The 15,379-nt window shown below is 44.9% G+C and overlaps 2 protein-coding genes across 9 annotated transcripts in view; both read left to right on the forward strand.

Moving 5' to 3' along the window:
• ARIH1 (ariadne RBR E3 ubiquitin protein ligase 1) overlaps window positions 1-9,620 on the forward strand; it is a 62,294-nt gene extending 52,674 nt beyond the window's left edge. For 2 of the 3 annotated variants that reach the window (XM_049812374.1, XM_049812372.1), the window contains 5 exons: window positions 3,088-3,218; window positions 3,317-3,373; window positions 4,686-4,959; window positions 5,831-5,943; window positions 8,837-9,620. In XM_049812374.1, the coding sequence (XP_049668331.1) occupies window positions 3,088-3,218; window positions 3,317-3,373; window positions 4,686-4,959; window positions 5,831-5,943; window positions 8,837-8,921 (660 nt within the window). In that variant the 3' untranslated portion in view covers window positions 8,922-9,620. Of the gene's footprint in view, window positions 1-3,087; window positions 3,219-3,316; window positions 3,375-4,685; window positions 4,960-5,830; window positions 5,944-8,836 lie in introns of all 3 variants that reach the window. The other variant, XM_049812373.1, reaches the window with a different exon arrangement.
• Window positions 9,621-11,506: 1,886 nt separating this feature from the next.
• BBS4 (Bardet-Biedl syndrome 4) overlaps window positions 11,507-15,379 on the forward strand; it is a 44,230-nt gene continuing 40,357 nt past the window's right edge. The window contains exons 1-2 of one of the 6 annotated variants that reach the window (XM_049812376.1): window positions 11,507-11,689; window positions 13,418-13,469. In XM_049812376.1, coding sequence (XP_049668333.1) covers window positions 11,583-11,689; window positions 13,418-13,469 — 159 coding nt within the window. In that variant the 5' untranslated portion in view covers window positions 11,507-11,582. Of the gene's footprint in view, window positions 11,690-13,416; window positions 13,470-15,379 lie in introns of those variants that run through there. The other 5 variants (XM_049812377.1, XM_049812379.1, XM_049812378.1 and 2 more) reach the window with 5 other exon arrangements.

Raw genomic sequence — 15,379 nt, forward strand, 5'->3', positions numbered from 1 at the left:
GTGCTCCTAATTGAGCCTAGCTGTGGGTGAGGATGGCCCCACATCCTGGTGGTGTGGACGTGCCCCACTGCACCTCTTCAGCTTGGTGGGTCATATGGGAACTGTTTCCCTCTTCCAGTTATGGGATTTTTCTAAGCAGGGGTGATCGCTGCAGCTGTTTGTTGGATTAGCTGTCTCTTCCACTGCGGCATGCAGATGTCAGCATCTCATCAGATGAGATGTGTTTGGAAGAAACTGCACAGCTCTGCGACCACCATCTTCTCTTGAAAAACCATTCATCGTTGTGTGCGCCGGGGTCAGCATTTGAGTGACAGGGGAGCTGTGTCATGATGTGGCAGGGGTGCAGTGCCACTGTTCGTACATACTAGCAAAGTGCACCATGGCTGTTGAGCAAATTGAGCAGGGATCCTCACAGTTGTGAAGGATTTTGATAGGATAAACCTAAATTTGGGTCCTGAGGTGTTGGTGCAGGATTGGAAGAGTGAGGAGGGCTGCCTGGAAAAGGAAAATAGATACTGCACTGGGTGTTGTGCTCAAAGGAGAGACTGTTTTTGACTCTGAAGTTCACAGAAGTGCACTGACTGACTCATTGGGAACAAGCTTACGTGGCTGAGTATCCATCCTATGGACAGCTCAAGAGGACATCTTGAGGTTGTCTCCCTGAGAGGGCCAGCAAGGGAGCTACTGTGCTTCATTTACTCTGTAGTACGGTTACTCTGTCTGTAGGACAAACACAGGTGATGGGGATGAAAGCAGGTCTGGAAAAATCCCCTTATGTGCTTGCTTGCTGCTTGAACCTACTGGAGTAACAACCAGCCCCAAAAAACCTGAACCAAAACAAATAAGCAGCCAGCTAGCATGCGGTGTACTGATAGAGCATGAGGATGGGGAGGAGAGGTGTGACTGCAGAAAGAAACATTCCTCAAACTACTGGAGTAGTTCTTCAAATCTGAGGAATCTTTTTACTTACACAATAAGCTTGGTCATCTGGTTAGAAACTGAGCTTTGTCCTCTTATTCAGGCCAAGCCGTGGTTATGACCTGTTGATGGTATGGGAATGCTGCCCTTCTTGGCTGAACAGGAGAGCAGCGCTCTCCAAACAGGTGCTGTAATAGCATCTCCTTTCAAAGGAATGGCTCAGGAAAACCTTGCTGGTTGTGTGAGGTTTTGCTTGTTTCTGCCCAGTCCTTAACCCTTCCCCTTCAGGATCAGGCAGTAGGTCCAAAGCAGGACTTTGACGAGGAAGAAATGATGGCAGTACTCAAAGTGGACTGCTCTGCCATTGCCGTGGAGACCAGAATCATGACTTGATTTAGGTTGGAAGGGAATGTCATCTTGTTTGGCCCCCAGCTCGAAGCAAGGTTAACCTCAAAGTTAGGGCAAGCTGCTGTAATGAGCCTTATTTTTCATTAGTGCTCAGGTCTACAAAGTTGCAATCATCAGGAAGCAAAACTAGCTGAAAGCACTTTAATTACGTTGGCCAAAAAGAAGTTGCAGTCCCTCGTGTCTTCCCCCTTGTGTCTTTTCCCTAGTAACCTGCTTTGCCTTACTGCATACTTCCCTCCCTGCAGTGGGAAGTGCCATGTCTGACATCTGGAGACTACATTGGTCTTTTGCACCTTCTGAGCTATCTTCTGAGTATTTCTTGGGGTGCAAATTCTCCTGTCTCTTAAAATACAAATGGGCAAATTCATATGAAAATGTAGTAGTAGTTGGAACACTTGGAGTGGATGTACAAGAATGTGTTGGATTGTCCTACATAAAAGTAGCAGCTATAGACTGAACATGTTGGTTTCTTTCTCTGTTGAGAGTTTGTCTGAATGCCAGAATAGGAAATGGTTGCTCTGGTTAGCAAACAGCAAAGATATGCTCCTAACTGGGGAGGGGATTTTATATGCTTCTGATCCAAATACTGCAGCTGATTGTACATGAGTGTGCATTATTTGTTTGGGTATGTTTGTTATTGCCTTGTAGATAAAACTGGCTTCTGCAAAAACTTCATAAATGCTGGTGTGGTTGTATGATGAGCTGGACTGAGGAACTGATCCAGAATAAAATGCTTTTGTTTTATTTTGGGGGCTTTTTGCTTTGTACTTGCTGCTTGATTTTAACCTGATGTGTTCCTTGGCCCAGCTCTTGTGCAGCTGCATTGTGTCCTGGCATAAGAGAAGTGCCATGAGGACAGGAACAAGTGGCAGAAGAGTGTTGGACTGGTTTTCTTTGCTCATAGAGGCAGCTTAGTATATTCTTGCAACCTTGGCTTTGTGTGCTTATTGGGATACTACAGAAATAATCTTTTATGCTCTACATGAGTTGAATATCATTTTAGGAAGTGGCCATTTGCTGCTGATGTAAGAGAATATCAGTGTTATTAAAAAAACCAACCTATTCCCCAAAGATATTCCTGTGCAGTGCTACTTTTTGATGTTCTTGTATTTGTCAAAGGCCTCACACCTGAAAGGGAAGCCCCATGTGGGCTTTTGTAGAAGAGACTTCAGTGAGGTGTCACACGAAGGGAGGGGGGGAAAAGGGACCTGATGGGAAATGTGGAAATGCCCCAGGAGGAGAAGCGTCTTTTTAGCTGACAGAAGCTTCTTTGAAGTATGCTAGATACTTGCTGCACTTTTTCAGATACTTTTTGGATGGCATTTTACAACTGCAGGTGTCTTGGATTGATAGCAGCATGATATCAGCTCACCGTTAAGCTTTTTTCAGTTTGAGTGCTGAAGTGGACCAAACACTTAATGGTGAGGAAAGCCAGCTGCTTTCCCCTGGGCTGTTACAGACCGTCACTACTCCTGTGATTTTGGAGAAAGTCATGAAATTACCCATCCGGTGTACCACTGTGATAGCAGCATAGGTAAAATATGTTATTCCTTAGGGTTTTTTTGCTATCTAACTGTTCTGATTTTGGAAATATTTTAAGGCCTGACTTGGAAGAGCATCTCGATGATCAAAGGGAAGAAGTAAATCGTGCATTTCACTTGACATGCTATCTCTTACTGCAAGGGGAACCCTTCTAACTTCACAAGACTGTTGTGGGTTCTGTGCTTTCCCTGCTAACAGTGCTCTCTGTCCGGTGCATAGGAATGCCCAAAATGCCACGTCACCATCGAGAAGGATGGGGGCTGCAACCATATGGTCTGTCGGAACCAGAACTGCAAAGCGGAGTTCTGCTGGGTGTGTCTGGGCCCCTGGGAGCCCCACGGATCTGCCTGGTGAGTTCAGGAGTGTGCCTTGCTGGAAGGCAAGGAAGCCGTGATGCAAACAGCATCAATTTGGACTCAAATATGTGGAATCGGTGTCCCTGTTACAGGTACAACTGTAATCGCTACAATGAGGATGATGCAAAGGCAGCAAGGGATGCACAGGAGGTGAGTCGATAACCTTTGGTGATAAGGGAGATCACCAACCCTGTGGCTTGCTTTCTGTAAACCTATAAATCTGCTCTGAAGAATTTCCTGGATTTGGGACAAGTTCACCCGCAGCTTTGGACTCTTGCTTCATGCTAGGAAACAAAACAAAAAACCCCAAAAATGTTCAAAGCCACTTTAACCCAATTTAAAGAACATCTTAACTCAGTTGTCTGTCACGCTGCCTTGCCTGTTTTCTAGCAGCTCTTCACAAGAAGTCATCGTAATGCTGTTGGTCTGAGACAACAATCCTCATGTGCTTTGTAAAATGCTCTTTACTACAAAGTTCTTAATGTGGATTCTGAGGTATTTAAACACAGCAGACCTTCGAATGTAAATAAAATAGACTACTGTTGTTCCAATAACTATACTTAGAGGCTTGACATAAAAGAAATTGCGGGTAAAGTTGCAACAGCATTAAACTGTTTTGTAAATACGAATAGAGCCAAAATCTCTTTAATGGGGAGGGATCGCATGCTGTGTGCTGCAGCTTGCAGAAATCCATTTCCTGCATCTCTGTAGAAGTACTGTTATAGCCAAGAACTGAAGTATTTCCTGCAGCCCCTCCTCCTGCAGATAGGGGTGACTTTGGCTGATATGTGCTACCTTTGTACATCCACAGCATACAACTTTAACCATGCCCATGTTGTTATTTTTTTACAACTGATCTGTCAGTAAAAAGAAAATAAGATTAATGGCTGTATATTTAGTCATCTTGGTTCTCTTGTACTACTTAGCACATGGTATCTTTCTTCTGCTCTATAATCAGTGTGGCCTAGGCTACCTAAGGTTGCCCCCTTAACACAAGCACAGTAATTGCTTAATTAGAATTCCTTATTAGCCAACCGCACACCCCCCCCCCCCCCCCCCCCCCCAAAAAAAAAAAAATAAATCTGTTTCTCACCGTTTGTCATGATACTGGAAGCATTTACGTCTTGTAGCTTGAATTGAGAGGCTGAAATCGGAGACCGATCAGGCTTTAGCAATAGGGTTCTAAAAACTTTGAAGCTTGGGAGTGAGGATGTTGCAGCTGTGCTAGGAAATCCCCTGCATGACAGTGAGCTGCCGCGGGTCTGGCCTCTCGTTTCCACACAATGTCAGGGTTAACAGTGCCACACAAAGCGGCGCCATTTAAGTCTGGCTGACATGAGAGGAGAGGAAACACCTTTGGAAAGGAAGCTCGTTCTCAGGGTCAGGAAGAACCTTGTGAAGGGTTTACTTCTCTTGCAGACATTACTTTGTTTTAACTATTTGTTTTCTTTTTCCCTAATGGGAATTAACACAGCGATCCAGAGCAGCCCTGCAGAGGTACCTGTTCTACTGCAACCGTTATATGAACCACATGCAGAGCCTGCGCTTTGAGCACAAGCTCTATGCTCAGGTGAAGCAGAAAATGGAGGAGATGCAGCAGCACAACATGTCGTGGATCGAGGTGCAGTTCCTGAAGAAAGCAGTCGACGTCCTCTGCCAGTGTCGTGCCACACTCATGTACACTTACGTCTTTGCCTTCTACCTCAAAAAGAATAATCAGTCCATTATCTTTGAGGTAGGAGAAAACGTGGTTGTCAGGAGCTCAGATTACAAAGCTAAGTGAAATAGAGGTTTAATGCTTGGAGAAGCTCTTGTCCCCAAAGTGAGTCTGTCTTAATATTCTGTTGTGCAAAAGTTAGAGGCCCTGCTGGGCATTGTGTAGCATTGTCTGCTGCAGGAGGAAGTAGAGTTACATGATGCTGCCCTCTGAAACAAGAAAGGGAGCAAGGTTCTGTCCTGAATAGGCAAAGAAGGTATTAAAGCTTAAATCTGGCATTTTGACTTTCCCTGATGTTGGCTTTTTTCCAAGGGCACTACAATTAAAATTGCAGTTGAAGGTCTAAACATCGACGTGCAACCTGCCTCACAAGCGAAACCATTATTTATAATTTAGAACAGTCCTTTGCTGGTCTTCGTGCAGAACCTAAGCAGGATGCTTCTGTGCTGCATGCTCAGCAAAGGGCACACAGAACTACTGAGCAGTAGTGAAAGCTGTGCTCTGATGCTGCTGTGCATGTACCAGGAGTCAGTAGAGGCTTTGCCAATACTGGTAAAAAAAAAAATAGACAAGGAACAGAATGGGAGATGAATTGCCTTTTATGCACTGCTACCACTAGTAAGGAAAGGATTTTTTTTTTTTTAGGCTTGCAGGATATTGCGGATCGAGGAAGACATAAGACTTGCTGGTAGATATGCAGATTTTCTTCTGATCAAATGAAGAAATTTCAGCTTTTTCAATCTTGATGCTCAGAGCAGGTTACTAGAGTGTTACATGGTGCATATCTAATCCTGCTTTTTATTTCACTACTGATTTTACTTGGATTGAAGAAAAAAAAAAATCTCTTCCACCCCCACCAAATACTTTTTTTTTTTTTTTGTCTTTGCAGAATAACCAAGCAGACTTAGAGAATGCTACAGAGGTGCTTTCTGGGTACCTTGAGCGAGATATATCCCAAGATTCGCTGCAAGACATAAAGCAGAAAGTACAGGATAAGTACAGGTTGGTTTTTGAATAATCCTCTATCTCAAAGCTGCCTGACTACCTATATTGCCATCCCGTGTGACAGGTAGTGGCATGAGTACTTGCCAAGCTACAGTTTTCTCCAGAGTTATGTCCCTGGGAAGCTGTTAGCTGTTGGCCTTCTGCCATACATTGTGATCATCTGGTTCCTGGGCATCTGAGAACAGCAGCAGTGGTGTCCTGTGCCAGCCCCTGAAATCATCAGCGGTGAAGCCCTCATGCAGATGCTGGCAGCGTGGTTTTGTGCCCCTGTTGGGACCAGCCCTCAGGGAAGATGACAGTCTGCAGGGAGAGGCTCCCAACTCTGCCTTTCATCTACTCTGCTGAGCAGTAGCTAGAAGTTTCAATCGCATAATGGAAAAATCTTGACCAAAAGCAGTGGCTTTTCATATGCTGCTGTTCCCGCACAGAAGGCACATGTGGGAATGGCCAGGGCTGAGGTGGGACCTGCATAGTGAGGACCAAAAAACAAGGAGTGACTGTAGTTCCAAGCTGACAGCTTTGACCTAGGATGAGTTGCCGTAAGAGAGCAGTCAGCTCTTATTTATCTGTTGGGTCCCTTTGTGCAAAAAGTGGGTGTAGAAAAGCTGTCCTTAAAGAAGAGGGAGAGCAACCTGCCCAGCTGGGGAGGAGAGCAGAACCACTATGGTTCAAGTGACACGAATGCCAATGGTTTTTACAGTCCCAGGGGATTTGCTTCTGCACAGTGGAAAAATACAAAGCTGTAAATGTGGATGAGTCACAGGATTATGGCTTACATTTTTGAGGCATTTTGCCAAAGTCACTGAATTTGTTATGCCTAGCTTGGGGGGGTGGGGTGGGAGGGGAACCCAAAGTAGGGTGAGCCGTAGTGACTAAGGGACTCTGGGGAGTGGAAGTAGCTGTTAAGCTTTGGTGGGCCTGTGGCCCATTCTGTTGTAGTAGTCCAGTCCCAGCCATGCTGCCGAAGACTTACCAGACCTTCTTTTGAGACGTTTTGTAACTTACCCTTTAAGACCACCATTAAGTTGGTATCTCAGACCAAGCTGCTTGTTCACTTAAGTCCTCTGAAACTGGATGCTTTTCTAGGGATGGTAACAGCTATCCAGAAGAAATTAAAACCTAATATAGCCTGAATTGCCTGAAAACATAGTATCCCAAACCTACCTTCATGTTTCTGGGAAGAAAGTATGCATCTGTCAAGCCTGTGCAGGTCTCTAATTAACTAGTTCAGTCATGTCTTAATCATGTCCTGCATGGTGCTCTTTGTGTACTGGTTACGGTGTACTGATGCAAGACTGGGACCAAGGGTGTTATCGAGGTGGGTTTAAAGAGCTCTGGAAAATTGCAGGAACTGACCTCCTAGCTAATTTGGTTTCAGCTGTTTTGATCTCTTAGCTTGCAAAGACATTTCTAGAAAGCAGGATTAAACCCCCACCACCAGCAGCAAAATAATTGAAGTTGGGAAAGTGGAAACTGTGCATGTTTGCTATCACATGCTTCAGAAAATCAATGGGACTTTGTGTACGCTGATTTCTGTTGCAACAGCTGATAGCAATGAGAAGAGCCAGAACAGTTTTATTCAGATCTGTCAGTCTGATCAGATACTGAATGGTAGCAGCATAAGGGCTGCGGGTTAAGGTGAGGAATTTCTGCCTGTGTGTTAGCATGTGTTGTCACCAAGGGTAGCTTTCTGCCAGGGTCTCCTGCTGAGAGATTCCTCCTGTGCACTTTGCTTTAGCGAGCAGAGGGATGTTTGGCCACTGCTGAGCAAGCTGGGTTCCCAGCTGCTAGAGCCCCTCAGATGCTGTCCTGGCTGATGTGCGTGCCTGGAAACTGAACCACACAATTCCCAGCAGGAACCGGTAACTTGGCAGGTGGCTCCTGGGTTCCAGATTCCCATGTTAAAGCACACCTCTCTGGGCTGGGCACTACCAAACCGTGAACCAGTTAAACAGCAGTGCCTGGGGCCTTGGGAGCTGTTACCAAGACTTGGTCTTATCCCCCACATGCCTAAAGACAATGTAGACTTTGCATCACTGCTGGAAGGGGTTTAATCCAGAAATGCCTGCTGCTTATTTATAATTTGCTCTTGGAACCTGAATACTTTAAATGTTTCTCTGCTTTTATATCTTTTTAGTTGGCTAACACACCCGAAATGAATGAGGCATCTTTTGATATGTTCCTATGATATCACTTTTCCTCAGTGTCATTGATCCTGGTAGGATGGTACCTAACTCTGGGATCAGTTTTATTTGCAGCTTTATCTGTTTAAATGAGTGTAGGTGGGAAGAGCCCACAGGGTATAGTGCCCCTCTGAGACCCAGGAGTTTCAATGCGAGGTAAAACTTGCATTCCAGCCGGACCAGTAACCCTTTCTGTAGCCAGCTTAACCGCTTCCATCTCTACTGTGATTTTGGAGGGGAATAAAACTGGGTCAGCAGCGCTCCTGAGCTTTTGCCCACCTAGCTCCTGGATTTTTTGTTTGTTCTCAGAGTAGGCACCAGCCCATGTTTGAGGAGAGCTTCATCCCATTTTGGGTGTCAGTGCTAACCTGTGCTCTGGCTTTTGCAAATTGAAGCTGCTGCTTCTTCCTTTTTCAGTTATTAATGGAGTTTTCTCAGCTGTAGGGGCTTTGGGGATACTTTTGCATGAGAAACTCTAAAGTTGCATGCTGGTTTTTTTCAGCTGGGGACCTGGAGTTGAGTGACTGGAGTGACTGGAGTAACTGAAGTCTTAATTAGCACTGTTAACAGGCTACAAAACCAAAGTCCCTTCTCAGGGGATCTCCTCTTTTGGAAGTGAGGCTTAATGTAGGTTTGCATTACTCGATGCTGGGGATGAGCCTGTGGTTCCTAACCTGCCTTTTCTGTGCTGTTCCTCTTTGCTGCAGATACTGCGAGAGTCGACGAAGGGTTTTGTTGCAGCACGTGCATGAAGGCTACGAGAAGGACCTGTGGGAGTACATTGAGGACTGAGACTGGCCCCGCATAAAACGAACTCTGAAACCTTTGCCATCTAGAGTGCTCATGCGATTCAAATCAAATACACACAAGGCGCTATGCCTGTTACACCGCTGGTCTGTAGTACCGGGATTCTGTTTTGTTAACAGAAACTTTAAGTAAATTATATTGTAATAAAAAAAAAGGTAGATAAACCATTGTACAACAGTATTCTAGGTGGCCAATAAGAGTGTGACAGATGCACTAAAAAAAAAAAACCCTCCAACTTTAACTTGTAACGTAGCTTCATTCTCCAAGCCGACTCCTTTTTCTTTTCTATCTTTCTTTTCCTGTGTGTAGTACAGATGAAATTTAAACCAGTTTCTTGACACTGCTTTTCATGTCCAAACCAGCCATTTTGATGTACCTTTGGTAAGGGGGGGGATGGCTCTCCCGTCCCCCTCCTCCTCTCTGCCACCCAAGTACACGGATGAATGTCGATTGGCTCATTGTAAAGGTGATTCTTGGGGAGGGGAGGAGGGGGGGTACACAGCAAGGAAAAAAAAAACAAACAACAAACCTTTGTATATGACTTTTAAAACAAAAAGAGGACAACACAGTATTTTTCAAAGTTGTATATAGCGCATATGCATGGACAAAGAGCAAGCGTGGCACGTGTTTGCATAATGTTTAATTACAAAAAAAATATTTATTCTTTAAAAATCTTCAAGATTATGTCTATTTGCTGTGCATTTTCTTTCAGTTTGATTTTTTTTTTGTTTTGTTTTGTTTTCCCTGGGATGGGGTGGGGGAAGCGTGTGCTGGTGTAGTGAATATTTTTGGGGTGTGTTTGGTTTTTTTTTGTTTGTTTGTTTTTGGTTTTGATTTTTTTTTTTGGAAGGCTTTTACCAGAGAAGTTGGGTTTCTCCTCTTCCTGCAGTTCCTTTATGTCCACAGCCTCCAGTTTTGTGTGTGTATCCATTGCTGGCAACGGACCCATCCCCTCGCGTGCAGCTCCTGATGCTCGGTAACCCTGTGTGCATTGCGTTAGTGACCAATGTACGCTGTGATTCAGGACGCTTTGCCTTTTTTTTGGCCCCACATTGATACCTGCCCAAATCCAACTCTGCTGTTCCCATCCATGCACGTGCGAACACGTGCTCTGAACCCAGAGGAGGTGTGTGTGTATTTAGAGTTTTATTTTTAATTCTGAGGCAGGAAAAGGAGGGGTATTTTGCACCACTTCTCAAAAGACTTAACCGAAAGATTTCGGCTGTGGATCTCCTCTCCCTCCCCCTTTCATCTGTCAAATGGACCGTTCCTTGCTGTTTAAGTTTCACTTACATTATAACGAGTCGTAACATTGAAAAGGAAAGGTGATGGAATTGTCTTTGTGTTTGTTTTGGGCTCAATTACTGGGCATACTGTCCCAGCAACTATTTAACACTCCATCTAGTGCAGTAGAAGTTGAAATCAGCGGGGTATTTTTCAATTAAAAGGGGAAAGAACTAATGAGTTAGCTACTGAGTCCATTTTTATGATTTCTGTAACAAGAGCTATGTTAAAGTAAACAATTGGTGGTGGTTTTATTAAATTTACTCCTGTATAGGAACTCCTTCTGTGGTATTTTTCGCCAGGCTAGTGTCCTCAAAGCTTTCTTCCAATCTGCCAGCTTCAAGGGGGAATAAATTTGCAAAGGGGTGAATAAAAAAAGGCCGATTACAGGCAGGTCCGTAATGTGAAATGCTGTTTCCAGATGGCACCCGGGTCACTTCAGCTCCCTCACTGACAAATACCAACACTTCCAGCGATGTAGTTTTGTCCATCTGTACGTGCTTTCCCCTTCACATGCCCCCCACCATGGCTTATTTGCCCCTGGATATCACACGTGAGAATATCTGCACCGCAGCCGCTTCCCCTGTGCTGTTCCTGCCCCTGCTCCCGAGAGCTGGGATGGAGCAGCGCTAGGCGCGCATCACCAGTGCTGCCTGCTCCGAGTCTCTTAATTGGAGGTGGTGGCGACTTGGGCTTCCCCTTGGCTTGCAAAAATTCCCCATCCGTGTATTAAAATGCTTCTGAAAGCCACGTGTGCTCTGCTGGAGCGTGGCGGGCTGGGCGAGTGGAAGCACGGAGCCTAGCCGCTGTTGGGTTTTTACTCCCACGTTCCCGAAACTGAACCTACAAAGGATGGGGGCAGGCTCCAACCCAAAGGAAACCTGGTCCGTGGCGTCTTCGATGTTGATGGCTGTTGGCGAACCTTAAGATAACGATTGTTAAAACCCTGTTCTGTGGCAGCAATCTGCTGATGTTCCTCTCCGGCTTGCAATTACCTACCCGTGGTGCCACCGTCCCCGCTAGCAGGCTCTGCAGCCTCCTCTGTGGAAAATGTAAAGGAGGAAAAAAAACCAAACCAAACCCTCCCTCCCTCCTCCTGAGGGTCTGTGGCTCTTCAGGGGGGGCCTGGCCTGGGTGAGACCCTCCCCAGGCCCCTCGGCTGGGGCATCCCACCTCGTTCGCGGCCCTCTTCCCTCTCAGACCGCGGGGGAAGCGACCATACCCTTCCTAATAAACTTATATTTTATTCTTTCATTAGTTACGTTGGTGTTTTTCACGACAAACGCCGCGGCAGTACCGGGGCATCCCCGGTCCTCTCACCACCACCTTCCCGTCGTGCACAGCGCCGCGCCCTGCTCCTCTATGGTTGTCCCGGAAGTGCTTCCGGGGGCGGGGTGTCGGTCGGTAACCGTGGTAACGGGGAGCTTCTTCCCGCTGCCGGAGCGATGGCGGAGCCGCAGGCCGCACCGGTGAGGGGCCGACGGCCTCCCCGATGCCCGGACGGGCCCCCGGGGGAGCTGGGCTGGGCTGGGGGCTTTGGGGGGTGAGGGAGGGGGAGGCCGGGGCGGTTGGTGGCGGGAGGTGCTGTTAAGAGTGAGTTTTTAATCTTTGCACACTTGGTATTGAAGACAGAATGGAAATTCAGCCTTATTCTGGGTTTTTATTGGGGTAATCTAGTGAAATCTAGTGAAACCTAAACCTTTCTCAGCGTCCGTCAGGGCTCACTTTTCCCCGTGTGCTCCTGTAAAATTGCCCTTGTTCCGCTGTGTCGTGCAACCTGATTTCTTATCGTCAGGTGCTCTTAAGGAAAATAAATGGTCTTGGAATAAGGCAAAAAAATTCCTCTCATAGGTAAATATCTGATTAAAAGGTGAGGAGCAGAAAGAAGGAATAAATGCTCTTTTTTTTGTGTGGCAGAAAATGGTCATTAATGAAGTCCTGCAGGCTTCTGTAGCAGGCCTGTGTTATTTGGTGTAGCTAGAAATGATCTGGACAAAAGGATGGCTAGAAAGTTATTCAGGTGAGGAGGAAATAGGGGAAGCTATGGGAAAGTCTTAATAGTGCTGAGCAATAGGATTTAGGATTAGAATGATGTATACAGATTAAAAAAAATTGTAAATACTTTAAAAAACAGCGGCTTTGTGCTGGTTATTGCTGCTTAGGAACAAGTCCTTGGAGTTGGGTAATTCTGTGAAATTATCAAGTCAGATTTTCACAATAGGAGTCAGAAAAGTGAATAAAATGTTAGAAATTATTAATTATTAAAATTCATTATTAATAAAATGTTAGAAATTATTAAGAAACAAAGCTGGTAAAGGCCTTTCCTGTATATATCTGGGTTGTTTTCCATGTTTCAGATACTGTACTCAGGATCTCTGATCCTCCCCACTTCTGATAAAAAAAAGAGAGTAGAATGAGAAAGTGTTCCCAAAACATTACAAGGAACAAGGGTAGACTGAACCTTCACTTTAAAAAATGGTTTATTAAGGAGAGGGGAGGCGACACAGGTCTATAAAATCCTGTGTTGTGTCTGGGGAAGAGGAGTGAAGAATGTCTCTTCCCCAAAAAACTGAAAGTCAAGAATAAAAATGCTTCCCTGTCTAATCATGTTTCTCTTCTGTGAAGGCTTGATTTTTGATGCCAAGTAAGAAAAAAGTATAAAATTAATTTCTTTTCCATGGACTGGGTACCTGCTTGTCTGTGAACTCTGGGCAATATTTGCAGGGTGAGGTGTGTGGCGTGCTGTGCAATGGGACGTTGCTGTGCTCACGTGCCTGCGGACTCTGATGGTTCTCCAGGAATGACTTTGTGCTAATTAACTTTATAAATGTTTATAAGAAATGCTTTTAACGTTTTCCTGTGTGATCCCTAATTAGCGTCTTAAATGCTTGAGTTTGGGATTTTTTACAAGGTAATGATTACTTTCTAGGATCCTAATAAATAGCACCGAACCTGTGGAACAGGAATGTACTGTAAAATGAGTGCGTTTATTTAATCTACACAGTGAACAGAATCTCTACCTAGCTATGGCTAGGGAAGAGCAGTGCCTGGCAGAGCAGATTTTGTCTAGCAGCAGTGATGCTATTTTTATGCCATCTTTGGGGATTTGCCAGTTGTCCTTTCTGATTATTTTCTGGAATAGATCTTCAAGAAACCTTGCCTGGTATATTTAATACTCCTCTTTTCTGTCTTTTCAGGTTTCTTCATTGCCAGTGGCTACAGAACCCCCCAAACCCCATCCTAAAAAAGGTTTGTTTGAAGATAGGATTGTGTTTCTTGGGCAGGTTGATTTTAAGATTTCTTTTATAGCGTGTGCAGCTGTCTAGGAAGAAATAAATGTCCACTGGGAAAAGATGAGACTATCTAGACTGTAAGCAGCTGAGTACTTTTTTCTAGGGTCTGTATGATCACTAGCTCAGTGCTGTTGCTGGCTGACTTGCTGTACCTACAGCCTGCATTATGTTTGCTTATAATCTAAGAGACTGTTTATTTTATTGTGTACATACTTGTTGGGTTGCTAATGAGTTTGATATTCATTTATCTCCTTAAATAATATGAGGGGTTTGTTCATTTTAGGTTCTTCAGAATAACATACTGCTGTAGAAATTATCTTGGGAAAACTAACATTGTGTCTCATTGGTTTTCGTGTCGCATTTTCTAGGTTTTGAAGTAAAAGGGAGAGCAAGTGAGATAAAACCAGTCAGGTTGTAGCTGGTTTTAATTATCGTTTGTTTGGTTTGTTTGGGTTTTTTTCATACTGAAAGTGAGAGTTAATTAACTCAGTCTGAGTTGTTGTTTTGAAATCTTGGTTGAATCTGAACTGTAACAGGAACAATTTCAGTTACCAGTTCAAAATGTTTGACTAAAGCCTGGTGTTTTGTAAGGGGTCCAGTAAAGCCTGCAGCACAATTTGATCTTGCAGCCTATCCTTTCCCGTCTTCCCTCTCTCTTGCGACGTGACTCGTCTTGGTGCACGTGAAGAATGTTTCCTTCTCTGTGATGCTGAGCTGTGCTCACGTTCCTAGTACAGATCTGTTCACTGTAGAGACTTTTGTGCGTACCTAAGGTGAGGTTAGGGTTTTTTTATGGATCTTCCTTTCTCAAGTGTCCAGAGGGCCCCATCAAGTCAGATTAAGAGTGAACTCTGCAGTGTTGCTAGAACCCCGATATACTTATTGTGCCAGTCAGAAGCAGTCCTCCTCTTCCTTTACCTTTTAATTCAGGGAAGCTCAGTTAGAAAGCTCTGTACTTTGGCCTTTGTCTACTCTGAATGTGTGATGTGCCTGTCAGAGTATGCTTTGGGAGGAAATCTTCCATGTTTCTAAATTCCTTGTGATGGAGACCGCCTTGGTGCTACATCCTAGTTTCTGCCTAAAGGTTCTTTGTCTCACATGTAGGCACTGTGCCATACCTGGCCCCGGTAAGCTGGAAGAAACACTTTGCTTTTCTTTTGGAGAGGTCAGGCTAACATCACGTAGTCCCAATTCCTGGCAGCAGAATTCCAGCACTTGAGCAGAATATTGCTATCCTGGAGACGGTGCTTGATATAGACCTACAGCTGTTGGCTTGCACGAGTCCAAGACTCTTTCTGTACGTTGCCCCGAGCTGAAACAATTGCTACTGCTTCAGGCCTGTATGCAAGTAAAAATAACCCCCCAAACTTGCTTTCATCTTGACTGCCAACTCTTTCAGAGCAAGGATGGCTGTTTCTTTAAACCAATTAGCATGGCTTCCGTGGAGGCACTGATTCACTCCTTAACGAGGTGGTTCATCTCCATCCTTTTCCATAAAGGTTATGACACTGATCTCCTCCTCATCCTCAGTGACCCCCACTTTGTTCTGCCTCATTCTGTGAGTCCCATCTATGATATTTGCACTATTTTTACAGGACAGTGTACGTTTGCAGTTCTCTGAATAAAACATCTGTAGAGAGATCAGGCTGATGGTGTTTGCCAAGAGATGGACTGTCACTCCAGTGCTCTTTCCTGGCAGGCTGAGGTCTATTAAATCAACTCTGCATAATTCATGAGCGAACGGAATAGCTGAAAAAGAAAGATGGAGCCATCAGCCTTACAAACAAGCCATGGAGGTGTGCTGGGTAGAAGCTGTCGTGCCTCTGTCAGCTTGCTTGTTAAACTGTCCGTCGAGTTCCTTCCTGC

Source organism: Accipiter gentilis, chromosome 10 (genome assembly GCF_929443795.1).
Source record: "Accipiter gentilis chromosome 10, bAccGen1.1, whole genome shotgun sequence".
Lineage (NCBI taxonomy): Eukaryota > Metazoa > Chordata > Aves > Accipitriformes > Accipitridae > Astur > Astur gentilis.